The sequence below is a fragment of the Mustelus asterias genome, unplaced genomic scaffold, assembly GCF_964213995.1.
Source record: "Mustelus asterias unplaced genomic scaffold, sMusAst1.hap1.1 HAP1_SCAFFOLD_446, whole genome shotgun sequence".
NCBI lineage: Eukaryota > Metazoa > Chordata > Chondrichthyes > Carcharhiniformes > Triakidae > Mustelus > Mustelus asterias.
Window position 1 is genome coordinate 236,238 of NW_027590399.1, and position 27,160 is coordinate 263,397.

The 27,160-nt window shown below is 49.4% G+C and overlaps 1 protein-coding gene across 1 annotated transcript in view; it reads right to left on the bottom strand.

Annotated features, from left to right (window-relative positions):
- Positions 1 to 27,160, bottom strand: part of LOC144486748 (ubl carboxyl-terminal hydrolase 18-like) — a 131,571-nt gene that overhangs the window by 42,725 nt on the left and 61,686 nt on the right. The window contains exons 7-9 of the mRNA XM_078204775.1: positions 14,978 to 15,073; positions 14,202 to 14,378; positions 9,801 to 9,932 (exon numbers count right to left, since the gene is read on the bottom strand). Coding sequence (XP_078060901.1) covers positions 9,801 to 9,932; positions 14,202 to 14,378; positions 14,978 to 15,073 — 405 coding nt within the window. The remainder of the gene's footprint in view (positions 1 to 9,800; positions 9,933 to 14,201; positions 14,379 to 14,977; positions 15,074 to 27,160) is intronic.

Genomic DNA, 27,160 nt, shown 5'->3' on the forward strand with positions numbered 1-27,160 from the left:
CCTCCCAGGGCAAGTACAACATAGAAACATAGAAAACTACAGCACAAAAACATAGAAACATAGAAACCCTACAGTGCAGAAGGAGGCCATTCGGCCCATCGAGTCTGCACCGACCACAACCCCACCCAGACCCTACCCCCACATATTTACCCGCTAACTACACATCTCAGGGACAATTTTTTTTACCCTGGCCAATCAACCTAACCCGCACATCTTTGGACTGTGGGAGAAAACCGGAGTACCCGGAGGAAACCCACGCAGACACGAGGAGAATGTGCAAACTCCACACAGACAGTGACCCGAGCCGGGAATCGAACCCAGGACCCTGGAGCTGTGAAGCAGCAGTGCTAACCACTGTGCTACCGTGCCGCCCTTCGGCACGGTAGCACAGGCCCTTCGGCCCCACAAGTTGTGCCTAACATATCCCTACCTTTTAGGCCTACCTATAACCCTCCATCCTATTAAGTCCCATGTACTCATCCAGGAGTCTCTTAAAAGACCCTATTGAGTTTGCCTCCACCACCACTGACAGCAGCCGATTCCACTCGCCCACCACCCTCTGTGTGAAAAACTTCCCTCTAACATTTCCCCTGTACCTAACCACCAGCACCTTAAACCTGTGTCCTCGCGTAGCAGCCATTTCCACCCTGGGAAAAAACCTCTGAGAGTCCACCCGATCTATGCCTCTCAACATCTTATATACCTCTATTAGGTCTCCTCTCATCCTACGTCTCTCCAAGGAGAAAAGACCGCGCTCCCTCAGCCTATCCTCATAAGGCATGCCACTCAATCCAGGCAACATCCTTGTAAATCTCCTCTGCACCCTTTCAATCTTTTCCACATCCTTCCTGTAATGAGGCAACCAGAACTGAGCACAGTACTCCAAGTGGGGTCTGACGAGGGTCTTATATAGCTGCATCATTATCCCCGGACTCCTAAACTCAATCCCTCGATTGATAAAGGCCAGCACACCATACGCCTTCATAACCACCTCCTCCACCTGTGGGGCCGATTTTAGAGTCCTATGGACCCGGACCCCAAGGTCCTTCCGATCCTCTACCGTACTGAGAGTCTTTCCCTTTATATTGTACTCCTTCATCCCATTCGACCTGCCAAAATGGACCACGACGCATTTATCTGGGTTGAAGTCCATCTGCCACTTGTCCGCCCAGTCTTGCATCCTATCTATGTCCCTCTGTAACTTCTGACATCCCTCCAGACTATCCACAACCCCACCAACCTTTGTGTCGTCGGCAAACTTACCAACTCATCCCTCCACTTCCTCATCCAGGTCATTTATGAAAATGACAAACAGCAAGGGTCCCAGAACAGATCCCTGGGGCACACCACTGGTGACCGACCTCCAATTAGAAAAAGACCCATCTATACACACTCTCTGCCTCCTTTGGGCAAGCCAGTTCTGGATCCACAGGCAGCAGCCCCTTGGATCCCATGCCCTCTCACTTTTTCGAGAAGCCTTGCATGGGGGACCTTATTGAACGCCTTGCTAAAATCCATATAAACCACATCTACCACTTTTCCTTCGTCAATGTGTTTAGTCACATTTTCAAAGAATTCCACCAGGCTCGTAAGGCACGATCTGCCTGTGACAAAGCCATGCTGAGTATTCTTGAGCATACTAAACCTCTCTAAATGCTCATAAATCTTGTCCCTCAGGATCTTCTCCATCAGCTTACCAACCACTGAGGTTAGACTCACCGGTCGGTAATTTCCTGGGCTATCCCTATTCCCCTTCTTGAAAATAGGAACCACATCCGCAATCCTCCAATCCTCCGGCACTCTCCCATCTCCATCGACGATGCAAAGATCATCGCCAGAGGTTCTACAATCTCTTCCCTCGCCTCCCACAGTAACCTGGGGTACATCCCATCCGGACCCGGCGACTTATCTATCTTGATGCCATTCAAAGATTCCAGCACAACCTCTTTGTTAAAGTCCACATACTCAATCTTTTCATTCCACCGCAAGCCCGCAGTACATCCACCCAAGTCCTTCGCCTCTGTGAAAACCGAGGCAAAATACTCATTAAGCACCTCTGCCATTTCTACTGGTTCTGTACTGATTTTCCAACCTTCACGTCTCATCCTTTTACTCTTCACATATTTATAGGGGTTTTAGGGTTTTCCTTAATTCTACTTGCCAAGGCCTTCTCGTGACCCCTTCTGGCTCTCCCAATTTCCTTCTTTAGTCCCTTCCTACAAGCCGTATACTCATCTAGATCTCTATCTTCGCCAAGCTCTCTGAACCTTTTGTACGCTTTCCTTTTCTTCTTGACTAGGTCCCGCACGGCTTTCGTGCACCACGGTTCCTTTAACCTACCAACTCCTCCCTGTCTGCTCGGAACATTGTCCTGTAGAACCCTAGACAGACATTCCCTGAAAAACTGCCACCTCTCTTCAGTAGATTTCCCTGAGAATACCTCCTTCCAATTTACTCCTCTAATTTGCTGTCTTATGTCTTCATATTTCCCCTTACTCCATATAAACACTTTCCTAGCTTGCCTGATCCTCTCTTTTTCCAATGCAAGCATAAAGGAGATAGAGTTATGATCGCTATCCCCAAGATGCTCTCCCTTTGAGAGATCTGACACCTGTCCAGGTTCATTGGTCAGTATCAGATCAAGTACAGCCTCTCCTCTTGTAGGCTTGTCCACATGCTGTGTCAGGAAACCCTCCTGAACACACCTAACGAACTCCTCCCCATCCAATCCTCTTACCCTTGGGATATTCCAATCTATGTTTGGGAAATTAAAGTCTCCCATCACAACAACTCTGCTATTATTGCAACTCTCCAGGATCTGTTTCCCTATCCGCTCCTCCACCTCCCTGTCACTATTGGGCAGCCTATAGAAAACTCCCAGCAAAGTGATCGACCCCTTCCCACTCCGAACTTCCACCCACAGAGACTCTGTAGAGAATCCCTCCACAGCATACACCTTCTCTACAGCTGTGACACTATCCCTGATCAGCAGTGCCACCCCACCCCCTCTCTTGCCTCCCTCCCTGTTCTTCCTGAAACATCTGAATCCCGGCACCTGTAGTATCCAGTCCTGTCCCTGAGACATCCAAGTCTCCGTAATGGCCACCACATCCAGGCATCGATCCACGCTCTGAGCTCATCCCCTTTATTCACTATACTCCTGGCATTAAAGTAAACACATCTCAATCCTTTGGTCTGAGCTCTCCCCTTTTCAATCCCCCGTCCATCCTCCCTCTTGCACCGTCTATAACCCTTCTCTGTTTGCGAGCTAACTTCCTCGCTCCCAGTCACCTCGTCTCGATCCCTTCCCCCCAACCTATCTAGTTTAAACTCTCCCCAGTAGCCTTAGCCAACCTTCCCGCCAGGATATTGGTCCCCCTGGGATTCAAGTGCCACCCGTTTATTGTGTACAGGTCACACCTGCCCCTAAAGAGGTCCCAATGGTCCAGGAACCTGAATCCCTGCCCCCTGCACCAGTCCCTCAGCCACACATTCATCCTCCACCTCACTCCATTCCTGCCCTCACCCTCCCGTGGCACAGGCAGCAATCCTGAGATTACTACCTTTGCTTTCCTCCTTCTCAGCTGTCTCCCTAATTTCCTATACTCTCTTTTCATGACCCCTTCCCCCTTCCTTCCCACATCAGCGGTACCAATATGTACCGCTACCTCTGGCTCCTCTCCCTCCCCCCTCAGGATTTCCGGGAGTCGACCAGCGACATCCTGGATCCCGGCCCCAGGGAGGCAGACCACCATCCGAGACTCCCGCCTGCCTCCGCAAAAACGCCTGTCCGACCCCCTTACTGTCGAGTCCCCGATTAACACTGCCTTCCTCCCCTTTTCCTTAGCCCTCTGAGTGACAGGGCCGGACTCCACTCCGGAGACACGGCCACTGCTGCTTCCCCCAATCGTCCTGGGAGTGTTTGATGGTGACAGTGTAGAGGGAGCTTTACTCTGCACCTAACCCGGAATGCACCTGCCCTGGGTGTGTTTGATAGGGACAGTATAGAGGGAAATTTACTCTTTATCTAACCACGTGCTGTACTTTTGCTGGGAGTGTTCGATATGAACAGTGTAGAGGGAGCTTTAGCTTTATCTAACCCGGTGCTGAACCTGTCCAGCAAAAGTACAGCACGGGAGAGTGAGAACAGGAATCGGTGGAGAATGAATGCGTGGCTGAGGGACTGGAGCAAGGGACAAGGATTTGGGTACTTGGATCACTGGGACCTCTTTAGGGGCAGGTGTGACCTGTTTAAAAAAGACGGGTGGCACTTGAATCCCAGGGGGACCAATATCCTGGCGGGAAGGTTGGCTAAGGCTACTGGAGAGACTTTAAACTAGAAAGGTTGGGGGGAGGGAATCGAAATGAGGGGACTGAGAGCGAGGAGGTTAGCTCGCAAATAGATAAGGAATGTAGACAGGGTAAGAGGGAGGTTAGACGAGTGATGGAGAAGGGAAGTGCTCAGGCTGAAGGTCTGAGATGTGTCTATTTTAATGCCAGGAGTGTAGTGAATAAAGTGGATGAGCTTAGAGCGTGGATTGCTGCTTCGAATTGTGATGTGGTGGCCATTACGGAGACTTGGATGTCTCAGGGACAGGACTGGGTGCTTCAGGTGCCGGGTTTTAGATGTTTCAGGAAGGACAGGGAGGGAGGCAAGAGAGGGGGGGGAGTGGCACTGTTGATCAGGGATAGTGTCACGGCTGTAGAGAAGGTGGACGCCGTGGAGGGATTGACTATGGAGTCTCTGTGGGTGGAGGTTAGGAACAGGAAGGGGTCGGTAACTTTGCTGGGTGTTTTCTATAGGCCGCCCAATAGTAACAGAGATGTTGAGGAGCAGATGGGGAAACAGATCCTGGAGAGATGTAGGAATAACAGAGTTGTCGTGATGGGAGATTTTAATTTCCCAAACATAGATTGGAATATCCCTAGGGCTCGGGGTTTGGATGGAGAGGAGTTTGTTAGGTGTGTCAGGAGAGTTTCCTGACACAGTATGTGGATAAGCCTACTAGAGGAGAGGCTGTACTTGATCTGGTGCTGGCTAATGAACCTGGACAGGTGGAGGATCTCTCGGTGGGTGAGCATCTTGGGGATAGCGATCATAATTCTATCTCCTTCACGATAGCATTGGAAAGAGATAGGATCAGGCAGGCTAGGAAAGTGTTTCTCTGGAGTAAAGGGAAATACAGTGTCATCAGGGAGGAAATTAGACGGGTAAATTGGAAGGAGGCATTCTTGGGGAAAAGTACTGAAGGAAAGTGGAGGATTTTCAAGGAATGTTTGTCTGGAGCTCTGCATGACAACGTTCCGATGAGACAGGGGGGTGTTGGTAGGGTACGGGAACCGTGGTGCACGAAGGTTGTGATGAACCTGGTGAATAAGAAAAGAGAGGCGTACAGAAGGTTCAGAGAGCTAGGAGGTGTTAAGGATTTAGAGGAGTATACGGGATGTAGGAAGGAGCTTAAGAAGGAAATTAGGAGAGCGAGAAGGGGTCATGAGAAGACCTTGGCGGGTAAGATTAAGGAGAATCCCAAGGCTTTCTACAAATATGTCAAGAGTAAAAGGATGAGATGTGAAGGCATAGGACCCTTAAAAGGTGAAGGGAGAAAAGTTTGTGCGGAACCGTTAGAAATGGCGGAGGTGCTTAATGAATACTTTACCTCGGTATTCACGGTGGAAAGGGATCTGGGTGGTTGTACTGCTGGTTTGCGGTGGACAGAAAGGATCGAGCATGTGGACATAAAGAAAGAGGATGTGTTGGAACTATTGAATGGCATCAAGGTTGGTAAGTCGCCGGGACCGGATGGGATGTACCCCAGGTTACTGTGGGAGGCGAGGGAGGAGATTGCGGAGCCTTTGGCGATGATCTTTGCATCGTCGATGGAGACGGGAGAGGTTCCGGAGGATTGGAGATGTGGTCCCTATATTCAAGAAAGGGAACAGGGACAGCCCGGGAAATTACCGACCGGTGAGTCTAACCTCAGTGGTTGGTAAGTTGATGGAGAGGATCCTGAGAGACAGGATTTATGATCATCTAGAGAAGTTTAGTATGATCAAAAGTAGTCAGCACGGCTTTGTCAAGGGCAGGTCGTGCCTTACGAGCCTGGTTGAGTTCTTTGAAAATGAGACCAAACACATTGACGAAGGAAGAGCGGTGGATGTGGTCTATATGGACTTCAGCAAGGCGTTCGATAAGGTCCCCCATGCAAGACTTCTTGAGAAAGTGAGAGGGCATGGGATCCAAGGGGCTGTTGCCTTGTGGATCCAGAACTGGCTTGCCTGCAGAAGGCAGAGAGTGGCTGTGGAGGGGTCTTTCTCTGCATGGAGGTCAGTGACCAGTGGAGTGCCCCAGGGATCTGTTCTGGGACCCTTGCTGTTTGTCATTTTCATAAATGACCTGGATGAGGAAGTGGAGGGATGGGTTGGTAAGTTTGCTGACGACACCAAGGTAGGTGGTGTTGTGGATAGTTTGGAGGGATGTCAGAAGTTGCAGCGAGACATAGATAGAATGCAAGACTGGGCAGAGAAGTGGCAGATGGACTTCAACCCGGATAAGTGTGTAGTGATCCATTTTGGCAGATCCAATAGGATGAAGCAGCAGTATAATATGAAGGGTACCATTCTTAGCAGTGTAGAGGATCAGAAGGACCTTGGGGTCCGGGTCCATAGGACTCTTAAATCGGCCTCGCAGGTGGAGGATGCGGTCAAGAAGGCGTACGGCGTACTAGCCTTCATTAATCGAGGGATTGAGTTTAGGAGTCGGGAGATAATGCTGCAGCTTTATAGGACCCTGGTTAGACCCCACTTGGAGTACTGCGCGCAGTTCTGGTCACCTCATTACAGGAAAGATGTTGAAGCCATTGAAAGGGCGCAGAGGAGATTTACAAGGATGTTGCCTGGATTGGGGGGCATGCCTTATGAGGATAGGTTGAGGGAGCTTGGTCTCTTCTCCCTGGAGAGACGAAGGATGAGAGGTGACCTGATAGAGGTTTACAAGATGTTGAAAGGTCTGGATAGGGTAGACTCTCAGAGGCTATTTCCAAGGGCTGAAATGGTTGCTACGAGAGGACACAGGTTTAAGGTGCTGGGGGGTAGGTACAGAGGAGATGTCAGGGGTAAGTTTTTCACTCAGAGGGTGGTGGGTGAGTGGAATTGGCTGACGTCGGTGGTAGTGGAGGCAAACTCGTTGGGGTCTTTTAAGAGACTTCTGGATGAGTACATGGGATTTAATGGGATTGAGGGCTATAGATAGGCCTAGAGGTAGGGATATGATCAGCGCAACTTGTGGGCCGAAGGGCCTGTTTGTGCTGTGGCTTTCTATGTTCTATGTGGTTACTGTCCCCATCAAACACACCCAGGGCAGGTGCATTCCGGGTTAGGTGCAGAGTAAAGCTCCCTCTACACTGTCACCATCAAACACTCCCAGGACAATTTGAGCATGGGGTTCGATACAAAGCAAAGTTCCCTCTATATTGTCCCCTTCAAGCACTACCAGGACAGATACAACACGGGCTTAGATAAAGTGTAAAGTTCCTCGACACGGTCACCATCAAACACTCCTGGGACAGGTACAGCACGGGGTTAGATACAGAGGAATGCTCCCACTGCATTGTCCACATCAAACACTCTTAGTACAGATACAGCACCAGGTTAGATGAAGGTAAAGCTCCCTCTACACTGTCCCATCAAACAATCCAAGGACAAGTATAGGACAGAGTTTGATAAAGAGTAAAGCTCCCTCTTCACTGTCCCCATCAAACACTCCCAGACAGATAGATCACAGGGTTCAAAACAAAGCCAAGCTCCTGCTACATTGCCCCCATCATGCACTACCAGACAGATAAAGCACGGGATTTGAAAAAGAGTAAAGATCCCCGACAAGGTCACAATCAAACACTCCCAGGACATGTACAGCATGTGGTTAGATGCAGAGTAAATCTTCTTCTACACTATTCACATCAAACAACACCTAGTACAGGTACAGCACCCGGTTAGATAAAGGTAAAGCTCCCTCTACACTGTTTCCTTCAAACACTCCCAGGACAAGGACAACATGTGGGTAGATAAAGAGTAAATCTCCCTCTACACTGTCTATATCAAACATTCTGAGGACAGGTACAGCACAGAGTTAGATACAGATTCAGTTCCCTTTACACAGTCCCTATCAAACACTCCCAGGACAGGTGCAGTACAGGGTTAGATACAGAATAAAGTTCCCTCTATACATCCCCATCAAACATTTCCAGAGTAGGTACAGCATGAGGTTAGATACAGAGTAAAACTCCCTCTGCACTGTCCCCATAAAACTCTCCCAAGGCAGGTACAGTATGGGATTAGATGCAGAATAAAGTTCCCTCTACGCTGTCCCCATCAAACACTCCCAGCACAGGCGCTGTATGAGGTTAGATACAGAATAAAGCTCCCTTTACACCGTCCCATCAAACACTCCCACAACAGGTACAGTACAGGATTAGATACAGAGTAAAGCTCCCGCTAAATTGTCCCCATCAAACACTCCCAGGATAGGTACAGCACGGTGTTATAAACAGAGTTACGCTCCCTCCACACTGTCACCATCAAAATCTCTCAGGACAAGTACAGCATGGGGCTAGATACAGAGTAAGGCTCCATCTACACTGTCCACATCAATCACTCTCAGGACAGGTAGAGCATAGGGTTCCGATATAAAGCAAAGCTCCCTCTACATTGTCCCCATCAAGCACTACCAGGACAGAAACAGCATGGGGTTAGATAAAGAATAGAACTCCCTCGACACGGTCACCATCCATCAAACACTCCCAAGACAGGTACATCATGGGGTTAGATACAGAGTAACGCTCCCTCTACATTGTCCCCATTAAGCACTACCAGGACAGAAACAGCATGGGGTTAGATAAAGAGTAAAACTCCCTCGACACGGTCACCATCAAACATTCCCAGGACAGGTACAGCAAGGGGTTAGATAGATACTAAATCTCACTCTACACTGTTCTCATCAAACACTCCCAGGACAGGTACAGCATGGGGTAAGATACTGGTACCTGGTTACTATCTCCGATGTTTCAGTGTGGGGCTGGATTGAGGTTCCGTTGCCATTCTGCCCTCACAGTGAACAGAGGCGACGAGCTTTCACAAACTTTGTCTGCCAGTTGATAAAGTCCCATGTCCCAGAGAAAATGGACTCAGTCCACAGTCAGGATTCTTGGTGAAGGATAAAAGCCTCTACATCTCCACAAATATTAATTTCACTATTCTTTTTGTGTTATGTATTTTTGGGATTGAGAATAAAGTTTTTCCTTATACAAAGTGGGCGGCACGGTAGCACAGTGGTTAGCACTGCTGCTTCACAGCTCCACGGGCTTGGGTTCGATTCCCGGCTTGGGTCAAAGTCTGTGTGGAGTTTGCACATTCTCCTCGTGTCTGCGTGGGTTTCCTCCGGGTGCTCCGGTTTCCTCCCACAGTCCAAAGATGTGTGGGTTAGGTTGATTGGCCATGCTAAAATTGCCCCTTAGTGTCCTGAGATGTGTAAATTCGAGGGATTAGCGGGTAAATATGTAGGGATATGGGGGTAGGGCCTGGGTGGGATTGTGGTCGGTGCAGACTCGATGGGCCAAATGGCCTCTTTCAGCATTGTAGGGTTTCTATGATTTCTATGAAAATGGCAAACCATCCACAAAAGAGCATGTAAACATTTCTTTAAAAAGTATTAGGAACTACATGGTAGCAGACACTGTAACCAACTGAAAGCTTTCAGAGTGGTCCCTCCTACACTTGCCCAAGTTCTGTTTTGACATAACTCTTACCTGATGCACGCTGGAATCATTCATGTGGTACCACTTAGAGTCAATGAAAGACTTTACATACACAGTGTAATGCCCAAAGGATGCGAATCCTTTGTGGGCCAGAACTGCATAAAGCTGATACAGCCAGCATTCCTGTGGAAATCAAGATATCAGAGCATAAGGGGTAGGCCATTCAGCCTCTCATTCGATTCAATCACAGATGAATTTCTATATCAACTGCACCTTCCCACTCTATCCCCATAACCCTTAGAATCATAGAATCACTACACTGCAGAAGGAGGCCATTCGGTCCACCAAGCCTGCACCGACAACAATTCCACCCAGGCCCTATCCCCATGTATTTACCCTGCTAGTTCCCCGACACTAAAGGGCAATTTACCATGGCCAGTCAACCTAACTGGCACATCTTTGGACTGTGGGAGGAAACCGGAGCACCTGGAGGAAACCCACCCAGACATGGGGAGAGTCATCCGAGGCCAGAATTTAACTCACGTCCCTGGCGCTGTGAGACAGCAGTGCTAACCACTGTGCCGCCCGATTGCTGCCAAACTATTGATTCAATAGTACACAAAAATCTACTAACTTCACTCTTCAGTAGACTCACTAGCTTGCTCCTTTCTCTAACCTTGTATCATCAGCTAACATGGATAGATTACATAACCTCATCAAAGTTAAAAATATATATTGCAAATAACTGAGGCCACAGTTTTGTGGTAGCCAGGACTAGAGGTATTATTGAAAATGCAATTAAGAAAATAATTATTTAGTTCACTAAAACACAATCAGGCTGGCAGGGCAGGTCAAATGTTGCAGCTGTAGTATGTGGGAAATGGTGGACATCTTTGTGATCTTCAGTAATCACATTTGCAATTAGTGTCTGCAGCTCAAGAAACTTTGGCAAAGAATTAATGAGCTGGAGTCCGAGCTTCAGAGACTGCAATGCATCCGAGAGGGGGAAAGCTCCCTAGACATTTGGTTCCAGGAGGTGGCCTCACCCTCCGGTTTCCTCCCACAGTTCAAAAGATGTGCGGGTTAGGTTGATTGGCCAGGTTAAAAAAAAAATTGCCCCTTAGAGTCCTGAGATGCGTCGGTTAGAGGGATTAGCGGGTAAAATATGTGGGGGTAGGGCCTGGGTGGGATTGTGGTCGGTGCAGACTCAATGGGCCGAATGGCCTCCTTCTGCACTGTAGGGTTTCTATCTATGAGAATCTGGTGAATTTGTGAAGTCAGACACTGAAAAGCTGTGAAAAAAGCAGGGTAGTTGTGATGGGTGACTCTGACTTCCCCCATATTGATTGGGACTCCCTTACAGCCAGGGGCTTGGATGGAGTGCAATTTGTTAGATGTGGCCAGGAGGGCGTTTTGATACAGTATGTTGACAATCCAACCATGGAGGGGGCCATACTAAACTTGGCATCAGGGAGTGAGATGGGCCAGGTGATCTATGTTTCAATGGGGGAGTATTTATGGGCTTAGCAATCATAATGCCATAATATTTCGGGTAGTCATGGATAAGGGCAAGAGTGGCCCTCGGGTGAGGGTGCTTAATTGGGCGAGGGCCAATTACATCCAAGTTAGACAGGAACTGGGAGTGGCTATTTAAGAGCAAATCCACATCTGGCATGTGGGAGGCTTTTAAAGGCCAGTTGATTGAAGTGCAAGTCAGACATGTCCCTGCAAAAATGAAGGATAGAAATGGCAGGATTCGGGAACCATGGATGACGATGGAAATTGTAAGCTTAATCAAAAGGAAAAAGGTCTATGATAGGTCTAGGCATCTAAAAACTGACGAAGCCCCTGAAGAATATAGTGAAAGTAGGAAAGAACTTAAACATGCAATTAGGAGAGCTAAACGGGGCCATGAAGTGTCTTTAGCAAATACGGTCAAGGAGAATCCCAAGGCTTTTTATGCACATATTAGGAGAAAGACAGTAGCAAGAAAAAGAGCAGGCCCACTCAAGGACAATGGAGGGAAGTTATGTGTGGAGCCACAGGAAGTGGGTGAGATCTTTAATGAGTACTTTGTATCGGTATTCACCAAGGAGGAGGACATGATGGATGCTGATGTCAGGTATAGGTCTGTGAACACTCTAGAGAATGTCAATATATCGAAGGAGGAAATGCTGAGTATCCTAAATTGCATTAAGGTAGACAAGTCCACAGGGCCGGATGGGATCTATCCCAGGTTACTGTGGGAGGTAAGGGGAGAAATAGCTGGGGCTTTAGCAGATATCCTCACATTCTTATTGACCACAAGCAAGGTGCCAGAGGACTGGAGAATAGCCAATGTTGTCCCTTGTTTAAGAAAGGAAGCAGGGATAATCCAGGAAATTATAAGCCGATGGGCCTGATGTCAGTGGTGGGGAAACTTTTGGAGAAGATACTGAGGGACAGAATATATGCACATTTAGAAGAAAGTGGACAAATTAGAGACAGGCAGCATGGTTTTGTGCAGGGAAGGTCATGTCCCACCAACTTGATTAAGTTTTTTGAAGAGGTGACAAAGATAACTGATGAGAGAAGGGCTGTGGATGTAGTTTATATGGACTTTAGTAAGGCATCTGACAAGGTCCCACATGGCAGACTGTTACAGAATCTAAAATCACATGCGATTCGGGGTGGGCTAGCTAGATGGACACAGAACTGGCTTGGTTATAGAAGACAGAGAGTAGCGATGGAATGGCGCTTTTCAGAATGGGGATCCGTTGGTAGTGGTGTTCCGCAGGGATCAGTGCTGGGACCTCTGTTGTTTGAGGTATATATAAATGATCTGGAGGAAAATGTAATAAGTTTGCGGATGACATGAGATTCATGGAGTTGCTGATAGTGCCAGGGATTGTCAGAGGATACAACAAAATATAGATAGATTGGAGACTTGAGCACAGAAATGGCAGATGGAGTTTAATCTGGTCAAATGCGAGGTGATGCATTTTGGAGGATCAAATTTAGGTATGAATTATACTGTAAATGGCAGAACCCTTTGGAACATTAACTTACAGAGGGATCTGGGTGTGAAGATCCACCGTTCCCTATAAGTGGCAACACAGGTGGCCAAAGTGATTAAGAAGGCATATGGCATGCTTGCCTTCATCGGCCAACCAGGGCATTGAGTACAAGAGTTGGGAAATCATGTTGCAGCTATATAAAAACTTAGTTAGGCCGCATTTGGTGTATTGCATGCAGTTCTGGTCACCACACTACCAGAAGGATGTGAAAGCTTTGGAGGCAATGCAAAGAAGGTTCGCCAGGATGTTTCCTGGTCTCAAGGGTGTTGGTTGTATGGAGAGGTTGAATAGACTAGGATTATTTTCACTCGAAAGACAGGGAGACTGAGGGGAGACCTGATACAGGTCTACAAAATTATGAGAGGTATAGATAGGGTGGATAGTCAGGGGCTTTTTCCAAGGATAGAAGTGTCAATTACAAGGGGGCAGAGGTTTAACGTGAGAGGGGGAAAGTTTAAGGGAGATGTGCGGGGAAGGTTTTTATGCAGAGAGTGGTGGGTGTCTGGGATGCGCTGCCAGAGAATGTGGTAGAAGCAGGTACATTAGCAACATTTAAGAGGCATCTGGATGGGGTACATGAATAGGGAGGAAATAGAGAGATATGGATCCAGTAAGGGCAAAAGGTTTTTTTAGTTAGGGTATCATGATTGGCACTGGCTTGGAGGGCCGAAGGGCCTGTTCATGTGCTATACATTTCTTTGTTCTTTTAATCTTCCTCTACACTGTCCAGATCAAACATTCCGAGAACAGGTACAGCACCAGGTTAGATACAGATAAAGCTCCCTCTACACTGTCCCCATCAAACACTGCCTGGAACGCACTGTCAGAGGATGTGGTGGTAGCAGGCACATTAGCAATATTTAAGAGGCATTTGGACAGGTACATGAATAGGGAGGGAATAGAGGGATATGGACCAAATAAGAGCAGAAGGTTTAGTTTAGTTTAGTTAGGGCATCACAATCGGCACAGGCTTGGAGGGCTGAAGGGCCTGTTCCTGTGCTTACTTGTCTTTGTTTTTTGTTCTCTTTACAGTTTCTCACCTGGCCAGGCGTTTCAGACAGATTCTGGTGTGGTATACTGGCCATGGGGAGTGGGTTATAGGCGGGTGTTGATTCTGGGTGGGGAATGGTTACACCCTGAATAAATACCACCCGTAACCATTCCCCACCCAGAATAAACACCGCCTATAACCCACTCCCCACCCAGAATAAATACCTCCTATAACCCACTCCCCACCCAGAATAAACACCGCCTATAACCCACTCCCCACCCAGAATAAATACCGCCTCTAACCCACTCACCTGGCCAGGTGCTGAATGCATATTCTGCTGAAGTAGTCTGTCATACCTGGTCAGGTGTTTCAGACTGATTATAGTCCAGTAAACTGTCAGCTTACCTGGCCATTTCCACACTTCTGTGTCTTTTCTGAAATTGGAAGATGGTCGAGATTCAGTTTTTCAGGAAATCTCAACGAGGCACAGATTTTTTTGGTGTAACCATAAGGTGAGGATGAAGTACAAAATCGATTCAGATGCAGGTTCAGAATCTCAGGAACTGAGACAAGCCTGAAACCCTAGAAAGATCAAAGGCAAAGATTTAAGATTGTGCACAGGAGAAGGGTTCAGCTCCTGTAAGTAGCAGTTGAACAGGGATTACTGTAAGGAAGCATGCAGCTTGCTACCATTAACCCTTTTCAAACATTCCTCTCTGGGGTGGCGGAGTGAGTGAGCGCGATTGATGGTGCCCGCTGTGCATTCGCGGATGGGATTGGTGGCCATCTTGCACTGACAGGAGACATTTCAATTTCCCCCAGGGCCTCACCACTCCTTATCTCTGTAATCACCTCCAGCCCCTCATCACTCTGTGATAGCTGCACTCCTTAACTCTGCCTTCTTAAGCAGCTTTGATTTTAATCACTCCACCACTGGTGGCTGTGCCTTCAGCTGCCTGATTCCCATTCTCTGGAATTCTCTCCCTAAACATCTTAATCCCTCTACCTCACGTCCCTCCTTCCAGATACACCTTGAAATCTAGTTGTGACCAATCGCCTGCTCATGAGACCAGACATTCTCTATTTGGCTGTGTCATGTGTTGTTTTCTCATGCTCCAGAGCACTACATTGGAATGCTTACAATATTAAAGGTGCTATATAAACACAAGTTGTTGATGTACCTGCTGTGCAGGCATTCTCCTTGCACAAAAAGGGCACAACCACTGGTTGTTCCTTGAAAGTTCCTGGGGTTTGAAAAAGTCCTGCAAGGTATCTTCCTGTGAAAAGGCAAAGAGCAGAAACCATCAAAACTCACACGGCTGCAACGGGTCCATTCTCCAGAATCAACAATATCCTTACTACCAAACCCCCTCCGCTCCCACCCAGAATCAACAATATCCTTATTATCAAACCCCCTCCCCTCCCACCCAGAATAAACAATACCCTTACTACCAAACCCCCTCCCACCCAGAATCAACAATATCCTTACTACCAAACCCCCTCCCCTCCCACCCAGAATCAACAATATCCTTACTACCAAACCCCCTCCCCTCCCACCCAGAATAAACACCAGCTTATAACCCCCTCCCCTCCCACCCAGAATCAACAATATCCTTACTACCAAACCCCCTCCCCTCCCACCCAGAATAAACACCAGTCTATAACCCACTCCCACCAGGAATAAACACCAGCCTATAACCCACTCCCACCAGGAATAAACAACCGCATATAACCCACTCCCACCAGGAATAAACACCAGCCTATAACCCACTCCTCACCCAGAATAAACACCAGCTTATAACCCACTCCCACCAGGAATAAACAACCGCATATAACCCACTCCTCACACAGCATAAACACCAGCCTACAACCCACTCCCACCAGGAATAAACACCAGCCTACAACCCACTCCCACCCAGAATAAACACCAGCTTATAACCCACTCCCACCCAGAATAAACACCAGCTTATAACCCACTCCCACCAGGAATAAACACCACCTTATAACACACTCCCACCCAGAATAAACACCAGCTTATAACCCACTCCCACCAGGAATAAACACCAGCTTATAACCCACTCCCACCAGGAATAAACACCAGCCTACAACCCACTCCCACCCAGAATAAACACCAGCCTACAACCCACTCCCACCAGGAATAAACACCAGCCTACAACCCACTCCCACCAGGAATAAACACCAGCTTATAACCCACTCCCACCAGGAATAAACACCAGCCTATAACCCACTCCCACCAGGAATAAACACCAGCCTATAACCCACTCCCACCAGGAATAAACACCAGCCTATAACCCACTCCCACCCAGAATAAACAACCACATATAACCCCTCCTACCCAGAATAAACACCAGCCTATAACCCACTCCCACCCAGAATAAACACCAGCCTATAACCCCTCCCACCCAGAATAAACACCAGTTTATAACCCACTCCCACCAGGAATAAACACCAGCCTATAACCCACTCCCACCAGGAATAAACACCAGCCTATAACCCACTCCCACCAGGAATAAACACCAGCCTATAACCCACTCCCACCAGGAATAAACACCAGCCTACAACCCACTCCCACCAGGAATAAACACCAGCTTATAACCCACTCCCACCCAGAATAAACACCAGCCTATAACCCACTCCCACCAGGAATAAACACCAGCCTATAACCCACTCCCACCAGGAATAAACACCAGCCTATAACCCACTCCCACCCAGAATAAACACCAGCCTATAACCCACTCCCACCCAGAATAAACACCAGCCTATAACCCACTCCCACCCAGAATAAACACCAGCCTATAACCCCTCCCACCCAGAATAAACACCAGTTTATAACCCACTCCCACCAGGAATAAACACCAGCCTATAACCCACTCCCACCAGGAATAAACACCAGCCTACAACCCACTCCCACCAGGAATAAACACCAGCTTATAACCCACTCCCACCCAGAATAAACACCAGCCTATAACCCACTCCCACCAGGAATAAACACCAGCCTACAACCCACTCCCACCAGGAATAAACACCAGCCTATAACCCACTCCCACCAGGAATAAACACCAGCTTATAACACACTCCCACCCAGAATAAACACCAGCCTATAACCCACTCCCACCCAGAACAAGCACCAGCTTATAACCCACTCCCACCAGGAATAAACACCAGCCTATAACCCACTCCCACCAGGAATAAACACCAGCCTACAACCCACTCCCACCAGGAATAAACACCAGCTTATAACACACTCCCACCCAGAATAAACACCAGCCTATAACCCACTCCCACCCAGAATAAACACCAGCCTACAACCCACTCCTACCAGGAATAAACAGCAGCTTATAACCTACTCCCACCAGGAATAAACACCGGCTTATAACCCACTCCCACCAGGAATAAACACCGGCTTATAACCTACTCCCACCAGGAATAAACACCAGCCTATAACCCACTCCCACCCAGAATAAACACCAGCCTATAACCCACTCCCACCAGGAATAAACACCGGCCTATAACCCACTCCCACCAGGAATAAACACCAGCTTATAACCCACTCCCACCCAGAATAAACACCAGCTTATAACCCACTCCCACCAGGAATAAACACCAGCCTATAACCCACTCCCACCAGGAATAAACACCAGCTTATAACCCACTCCCACCCAGAATAAACACCAGCTTATAACCCACTCCCACCAGGAATAAACACCAGCTTATAACCCACTCCCACCCAGAATAAACACCAGCTTATAACCCACTCCCACCAGGAATAAACACCAGCCTACAACCCACTCCCACCAGGAATAAACACCAGCCTACAACTCACTCCCACCCAGAATAAACACCAGCCTACAACCCACTCCCACCAGGAATAAACAGCAGCCTACAACCCACTCCCACCCAGAATAAACAGCAGCCTATAACCCACTCCCACCCAGAATAAACAACCGCATATAACCCCTCCCACCCAGAATAAACACCAGCCTATAACCCACTCCCACCCAGAATAAACAACCGCATATAACCCCTCCCACCCAGAATAAACACCAGCCTATAACCCACTCCCACCCAGAATAAACAACCGCATATAACCCCTCCCACCCAGAATAAACACCAGCCTATAACCCACTCCCACCCAGAATAAACAACCGCATATAACCCCTCCCACCCAGAATAAACACCAGCCTATAACCCCTCCCACCCAGAATAAACACCAGCCTATAACCCACTCCCACCCAGAATAAACACCAGCCTATAACCCCTCCCACCCAGAATAAACACCAGCCTATAACCCCTCCCACCCAGAATAAACACCAGCTTATAACCCACTCCCACCCAGAACAAGCACCAGCCTATAACCCACTCCTCACCCAGAACAAGCACCAGCCTATAACCCCTCCCACCCAGAATAAGCACCAGCCTATAACCCCTCCCACCCAGAATAAACACCAGCTTATAACCCACTCCCACCCAGAACAAGCACCAGCCTATAACCCACTCCTCACCCAGAACAAGCACCAGCCTATAACCCACTCCCACCCAGAATAAACACCAGCCTATAACCCACTCCTCACCCAGAACAAGCACCAGCCTATAACCCCTCCCACCCAGAATAAACACCAGCCTATAACCCACTCCCACCCAGAATAAACACCAGCCTATAACCCACTCCTCACCCAGAATAAACACCAGCCTATAACCCACTCCTCACCCAGAATAAACACCAGCCTATAACCCACTCCCACCCAGAATAAACACCAGCCTATAACCCACTCCTCACCCAGAATAAACACCAGCCTATAACCCACTCCCACCCAGAATAAACACCAGCCTATAACCCACTCCCACCCAGAATAAACACCAGCCTATAACCCACTCCCACCAGAATAAACACCAGCCTATAACCCACTCCCACCCAGAATAAACACCAGCCTATAACCCACTCCCACCCAGAATAAACACCAGCCTATAACCCACTCCCACCCAGAACAAGCACCAGCCTATAACCCACTCCCACCCAGAATAAACACCAGCCTATAACCCCTCCCACCCAGAATAAACACCAGCCTATAACCCCTCCCACCCAGAATAAACACCAGCCTATAACCCCTCCCACCCAGAATAAGCACCAGCCTATAACCCCTCCCACCCAGAATAAACACCAGCCTATAACCCACTCCCACCCAGAATAAACACCAGCCTACAACCCACTCCCACCAGGAATAAACACCAGCCTACAACCCACTCCCACCAGGAATAAACACCAGCCTACAACCCACTCCCACCAGGAATAAACACCAGCCTATAACCCACTCCCACCAGGAATAAACACCAGCCTATAACCCCTCCCACCCAGAATAAACACCAGCCTACAACCCACTCCCACCAGGAATAAACACCAGCCTATAACCCACTCCCACCCAGAACAAGCACCAGCCTATAACCCACTCCCACCCAGAATAAACACCAGCCTATAACCCACTCCCACCCAGAATAAACACCAGCCTATAACCCACTCCTCACCCAGAACAAGCACCAGCCTATAACCCCTCCCACCCAGAATAAACACCAGCCTATAACCCACTCCCACCCAGAACAAGCACCAGCCTACAACCCACTCCTCACCCAGAACAAGCACCAGCCTATAACCCCTCCCACCCAGAATAAACACCAGCCTATAACCCACTCCCACCCAGAATAAACACCAGCCTATAACCCACTCCCACCCAGAATAAACACCAGCCTATAACCCACTCCCACCCAGAATAAACACCAGCCTATAACCCACTCCCACCCAGAATAAACACCAGCCTATAACCCACTCCCACCCAGAATAAACACCAGCCTATAACCCACTCCCACCCAGAATAAACACCAGCCTATAACCCACTCCTCACCCAGAATAAACACCAGCCTATAACCCACTCCCACCCAGAATAAACACCAGCCTATAACCCACTCCTCACCCAGAATAAACACCAGCCTATAACCCACTCCCACCCAGAATAAACACCAGCCTATAACCCACTCCCACCCAGAATAAACACCAGCCTATAACCCCTCCCACCCAGAATAAACACCAGCCTATAACCCACTCCCACCCAGAATAAACACCAGCCTATAACCCCTCCCACCCAGAATAAACACCAGCCTATAACCCACTCCTCACCCAGAATAAACACCAGCCTACAACCCACTCCTCACCCAGAATAAACACCAGCCTATAACCCCTCCCACCCAGAATAAGCACCAGCCTATAACCCCTCCCACCCAGAATAAACACCAGCCTATAACCCACTCCCACCCAGAATAAACACCAGCCTACAACCCACTCCCACCAGGAATAAACACCAGCCTACAACCCACTCCCACCAGGAATAAACACCAGCCTATAACCCACTCCCACCAGGAATAAACACCAGCCTATAACCCCTCCCACCCAGAATAAACACCAGCCTATAACCCACTCCCACCAGGAATAAACACCAGCCTATAACCCCTCCCACCCAGAATAAACACCAGCCTATAACCCACTCCCACCCAGAACAAGCACCAGCCTATAACCCACTCCTCACCCAGAATAAACACCAGCCTATAACCCACTCCTCACCCAGAATAAACACCAGCCTATAACCCACTCCCACCCAGAATAAACACCAGCCTATAACCCACTCCCACCCAGAACAAGCACCAGCCTATAACCCACTCCTCACCCAGAATAAACACCAGCCTATAACCCTTCCCACCCTGAATAACACCAGCCAATAACCCATTCCCACCCAGAATAAATACCGCCTATAACCCACTCCCCACTCTGAATAAACACCACCCATAACCATTCCCCACCCAGAATAAACATCGCCTATATATCACTCCCCACCCTGAATAAATACCACCTAGAACCATTCCCCACCCAGAATAAACACCAGCCTATAACCCACTCCTCACCCAGAATAAACACCAGCCTATAACCCACTCCCACCCAGAATAAACACCAGCCTATAACCCACTCCCACCCAGAATAAACACCAGCCTATAACCCCTCCCACCCAGAATAAACACCAGCCTATAACCCACTCCCACCCAGAATAAACACCAGCCTATAACCCCTCCCACCCAGAATAAACACCAGCCTATAACCCACTCCTCACCCAGAATAAACACCAGCCTACAACCCACTCCTCACCCAGAATAAACACCAGCCTATAACCCCTCCCACCCAGAATAAGCACCAGCCTATAACCCCTCCCACCCAGAATAAACACCAGCCTATAACCCACTCCCACCCAGAATAAACACCAGCCTACAACCCACTCCCACCAGGAATAAACACCAGCCTACAACCCACTCCCACCAGGAATAAACACCAGCCTATAACCCACTCCCACCAGGAATAAACACCAGCCTATAACCCCTCCCACCCAGAATAAACACCAGCCTATAACCCACTCCCACCAGGAATAAACACCAGCCTATAACCCCTCCCACCCAGAATAAACACCAGCCTATAACCCACTCCCACCCAGAACAAGCACCAGCCTATAACCCACTCCTCACCCAGAATAAACACCAGCCTATAACCCACTCCTCACCCAGAATAAACACCAGCCTATAACCCACTCCCACCCAGAATAAACACCAGCCTATAACCCACTCCCACCCAGAACAAGCACCAGCCTATAACCCACTCCTCACCCAGAATAAACACCAGCCTATAACCCTTCCCACCCTGAATAACACCAGCCAATAACCCATTCCCACCCAGAATAAATACCGCCTATAACCCACTCCCCACTCTGAATAAACACCACCCATAACCATTCCCCACCCAGAATAAACATCGCCTATATATCACTCCCCACCCTGAATAAATACCACCTAGAACCATTCCCCACCCAGAATAAACACCAGTCTATAACCCACTCCTCACCCAGAATAAAAACTGCCTGTAATCCATTCCCCACCATGAATAAATACCGCTTGTAACCACTCCTCACCCAGAATAAACACCAGCCTATGACCACTCCCCACCCAGAATTAATGCCGCTTGTAACCACTCGTCACCCAGAATAAGCACCGCCTGTAACCCTCACCCCCAATATAAATACCACCTGTAACCACCCCAGAATAAACACCACCCGTAACCATTCCCCACCCAATACAAACACCGCCTGTAACCCCCCACCCCCAATACAAACACCGCCTGTAACCCCCCACCCCCAATATAAACACCGCCTGTAACCCCCTCAGAATAAATATCGCTTATAACCCACTCCCACTCAGAATAAACACCACCCATAACCATTCCCCACCCAGAATAAACATCGCCTATATATCACTCCCCACCCTGAATAAATACCACCTAGAACCATTCCCCACCCAGAATAAACACCAGCCTATAACCCACTCCTCACCCAGAATAAACACCAGCCTATAACCCACTCCCACCCAGAATAAACACCAGCCTATAACCCACTCCCACCCAGAATAAACACCAGCCTATAACCCCTCCCACCCAGAATAAACACCAGCCTATAACCCACTCCCACCCAGAATAAACACCAGCCTATAACCCCTCCCACCCAGAATAAACACCAGCCTATAACCCACTCCTCACCCAGAATAAACACCAGCCTACAACCCACTCCTCACCCAGAATAAACACCAGCCTATAACCCCTCCCACCCAGAATAAGCACCAGCCTATAACCCCTCCCACCCAGAATAAACACCAGCCTATAACCCACTCCCACCCAGAATAAACACCAGCCTACAACCCACTCCCACCAGGAATAAACACCAGCCTACAACCCACTCCCACCAGGAATAAACACCAGCCTATAACCCACTCCCACCAGGAATAAACACCAGCCTATAACCCCTCCCACCCAGAATAAACACCAGCCTATAACCCACTCCCACCAGGAATAAACACCAGCCTATAACCCCTCCCACCCAGAATAAACACCAGCCTATAACCCACTCCCACCCAGAACAAGCACCAGCCTATAACCCACTCCTCACCCAGAATAAACACCAGCCTATAACCCACTCCTCACCCAGAATAAACACCAGCCTATAACCCACTCCCACCCAGAATAAACACCAGCCTATAACCCACTCCCACCCAGAACAAGCACCAGCCTATAACCCACTCCTCACCCAGAATAAACACCAGCCTATAACCCTTCCCACCCTGAATAACACCAGCCAATAACCCATTCCCACCCAGAATAAATACCGCCTATAACCCACTCCCCACTCTGAATAAACACCACCCATAACCATTCCCCACCCAGAATAAACATCGCCTATATATCACTCCCCACCCTGAATAAATACCACCTAGAACCATTCCCCACCCAGAATAAACACCAGTCTATAACCCACTCCTCACCCAGAATAAAAACTGCCTGTAATCCATTCCCCACCATGAATAAATACCGCTTGTAACCACTCCTCACCCAGAATAAACACCAGCCTATGACCACTCCCCACCCAGAATTAATGCCGCTTGTAACCACTCGTCACCCAGAATAAGCACCGCCTGTAACCCTCACCCCCAATATAAATACCACCTGTAACCACCCCAGAATAAACACCACCCGTAACCATTCCCCACCCAATACAAACACCGCCTGTAACCCCCCACCCCCAATACAAACACCGCCTGTAACCCCCCACCCCCAATATAAACACCGCCTGTAACCCCCTCAGAATAAATATCGCTTATAACCCACTCCCACTCAGAATAAACACTGCCTGTAATCCCCTCCTCCAATATAGCAGCTTCCCCAGGAATAAACACCGGCCTGAAACGCCCTCTCCAACTAAAATAAACATAGGCTGTAACCGACTTCCCCAGAATAAACACCAGCCGGTAAAACCCACCCCAATCTGAAATAAACACCGGCCTGCAACCCCCTCCCACAGAAGAAACACCGGCCTGTAACCTCTTACCCCAGAATAAACACCGGCCTGTAACCTTCCCTTCCCCGGAATAAACACCGGCCTGTAACCAGCCCCCCATCCAGAATAAACACCCACTGGCCTATAACCCCCTCTCCCGGATTAAACACCAGCCTGTATGAATAGAATAGAATAGAATCCTACAGTGCAGAAAGAGGCCACCCGGCCCATCGAGTCTGCACCGACCACAATCCCTACCCCCACAGGCCCTACCCCCACATCCCCACACACCCTATCCACTAATCCCTCTAACCTACACATCTCAGGAAACTAAGGGGCAATTTTATCATGGCCAATCAACCTAACCCGCACATCTTTGGACTGTGGGAGGAAACCGGAGCACCCGGAGAAAACCCACGCAGACACGAGGAGAACGTGCAAACTCCACACAGACAGTGACCCAAGCCAGGAATCGAACCCAGGTCCCTGGAGCTGTGAAGCAGCAGTGCTAACCACTGTGCTACCGTGCCGCCACTGTAACTACCTCCCGTATAATAAATACCTGCTTCTAACCCCCTCCCCCATCCAGAATAAACACAGGCCTGTAACGCCCTTCTGCGGAATTAACCCGGCCTGTAAACCCTCCCCCGGAATAAAAACCAGCCTGTAATCCCTCTTGTGGAATAAACACCAGCCTGTAACCCCCTCCCCTGGAATAAACACCGATCTGTAACACCCTCTCCTGCCCAGAATAAACACAGGCCTGTAACCACCTCCTGCAGAATTAACACCGGCCTGTAATCTCATCCTCCGGAATAAACACCGGCTTGTAACGCCCTTCCGAGGAATAAATATCGGCCTGCAACCCCCTTCCCCAGAATAAACATCGGCCTGTGACCCCCTCCCCACCCAGAATAAACACCGGCCTGCAACCTCTCCCTCAGAATAAATACCAGCCTGTAACCCCGTGCCCCAGAATGAAGACTGGCATGTGACCCTCTCCCCACCCAGAATAAACACCGCCTGTAACCCCCTCCTCCGGAATAAACACTGGCCTGTAACCCCCTCCTCCGGAATAAACACTGGCCTGTAACCCCCTCCTCTGGAATAAACACCGGCCTGTAATTCCCTCTCCAGGAATAAACACCGGCCTGTAACCCCCTCTCCAGGAATAAACACCGGCCTGTAACCCCCTCTCCAGGAATAAACACCGGCCTGTAACCCCCTCTCCAGGAATAAACACCAGCCTGTAACCCCCTCTCCAGGAATAAACACCAGCCTGTAACCCCCTCTCCAGGAATAAACACTAGCCTGTAACCCCCTCTCCAGGAATAAACACCAGCCTGTAACCCCCTCTCCAGGAATAAACACTAGCCTGTAATCCCCTCTCCAGGAATAAACACTAGCCTGTAACCCCCTCTCCAGGAATAAACACTAGCCTGTAATCCCCTCTCCAGGAATAAACACTAGCCTGTAATCCCCTCTCCAGGAATAAACACTAGCCTGTAACCCCCTCTCCAGGAATAAACACTAGCCTGTAATCCCCTCTCCAGGAATAAACACTAGCCTGTAACCCCCTCTCCAGGAATAAACACTAGCCTGTAACCCCCTCTCCAGGAATAAACACTAGCCTGTAACCCCCTCTCCAGGAATAAACACCAGCCTGTAACCCCCTCTCCAGGAATAAACACTAGCCTGTAACCCCCTCTCCAGGAATAAACACCAGCCTGTAACCCCCTCTCCAGGAATAAACACCAGCCTGTAACCTCCTCCCCACCCAGAATAAACACCGCCTGTAACTCTCTCCCCACTCAGAATAAACACCGGCCTGTAACCCCCTCCTCCGGATTAAACACCGGCCTGTAACCCCCTCTCCAGGAATAAACACCGGCCTGTAACCCCCTCTCCAGGAATAAACACCGGCCTGTAACCCCCTCTCCAGGAATAAACACCGGCCTGTAACGCCCTCCTACACCCGGAATAAATACCGGCCTGTAACCCCCTCCTCCGGATTAAACACCGGCCTGTAACCCCCTCTCCAGGATTAAACACCGGCCTGTAACCCCCTCTCCAGGATTAAACACCGGCCTGTAACCCCCTCTCCAGGATTAAACACCGGCCTGTAACCCCCTCTCCAGGATTAAACACCGGCCTGTAACCCCCTCTCCAGGATTAAACACCGGCCTGTAACCCCCTCTCCAGGATTAAACACCGGCCTGTAACCCCCTCTCCAGGAATAAACACCGGCCTGTAACGCCCTCCTACACCCGGATTAAACACCGGCCTGTAACCCCCTCTCCAGGATTAAACACCGGCCTGTAACCCCCTCTCCAGGATTAAACACCGGCCTGTAACCCCCTCTCCAGGAATAAACACCGGCCTGTAACGCCCTCCTACACCCGGATTAAACACCGGCCTGTAACCCCCTCTCCAGGAATAAACACCAGCCTGTAACCTCCTCCCCACCCAGAATAAACACCGCCTGTAACTCCCTCTCCAGGAATAAACACCAGCCTGTAACCTCCTCCCCACCCAGAATAAACACCGCCTGTAACCCCCTCTCCAGGAATAAACACCAGCCTGTAACCTCCTCCCCACCCAGAATAAACACCGCCTGTAACTCTCTCCCCACTCAGAATAAACACCGGCCTGTAACCCCTTCCTCCGGATTAAACACCGGCCTGTAACCCCCTCTCCAGGAATAAACACCGGCCTGTAACCCCCTCTCCAGGAATAAACACCGGCCTGTAACCCCCTCTCCAGGAATAAACACCGGCCTGTAACGCCCTCCTACACCCGGAATAAATACCGGCCTGTAACCCCCTCCTCCGGATTAAACACCGGCCTGTAACCCCCTCCTCCGGATTAAATACCGGCCTGTAACCCCCTCCTCCGGATTAAACACCGGCCTGTAACCCCCTCCTCCGGATTAAACACCGGCCTGTAACCCCCTCTCCAGGATTAAACACCGGCCTGTAACCCCCTCTCCAGGATTAAACACCGGCCTGTAACCCCCTCTCCAGGATTAAACACCGGCCTGTAACCCCCTCTCCAGGATTAAACACCGGCCTGTAACCCCCTCTCCAGGAATAAACACCGGCCTGTAACGCCCTCCTACACCCGGATTAAACACCAGCCTGTAACCCCCTCTCCAGGATTAAACACCGGCCTGTAACCCCCTCTCCAGGAATAAACACCGGCCTGTAACGCCCTCCTACACCCGGATTAAACACCAGCCTGTAACCCTCTCCCCCACCCGGAATAAACACCGGAATGTAACCCCCTCCCACCTGGTATAAACACCGGTCTGTAACCCCACCCATCCTGGGATTAACATCTTGTAACTCTGTGATTCTCACGCCACACCAGGAATATATATCAGGGGGTTGGGGAGTGGCAGAAAATGGACCTTGCTTAATTACTGATCTGTCTTCCAGA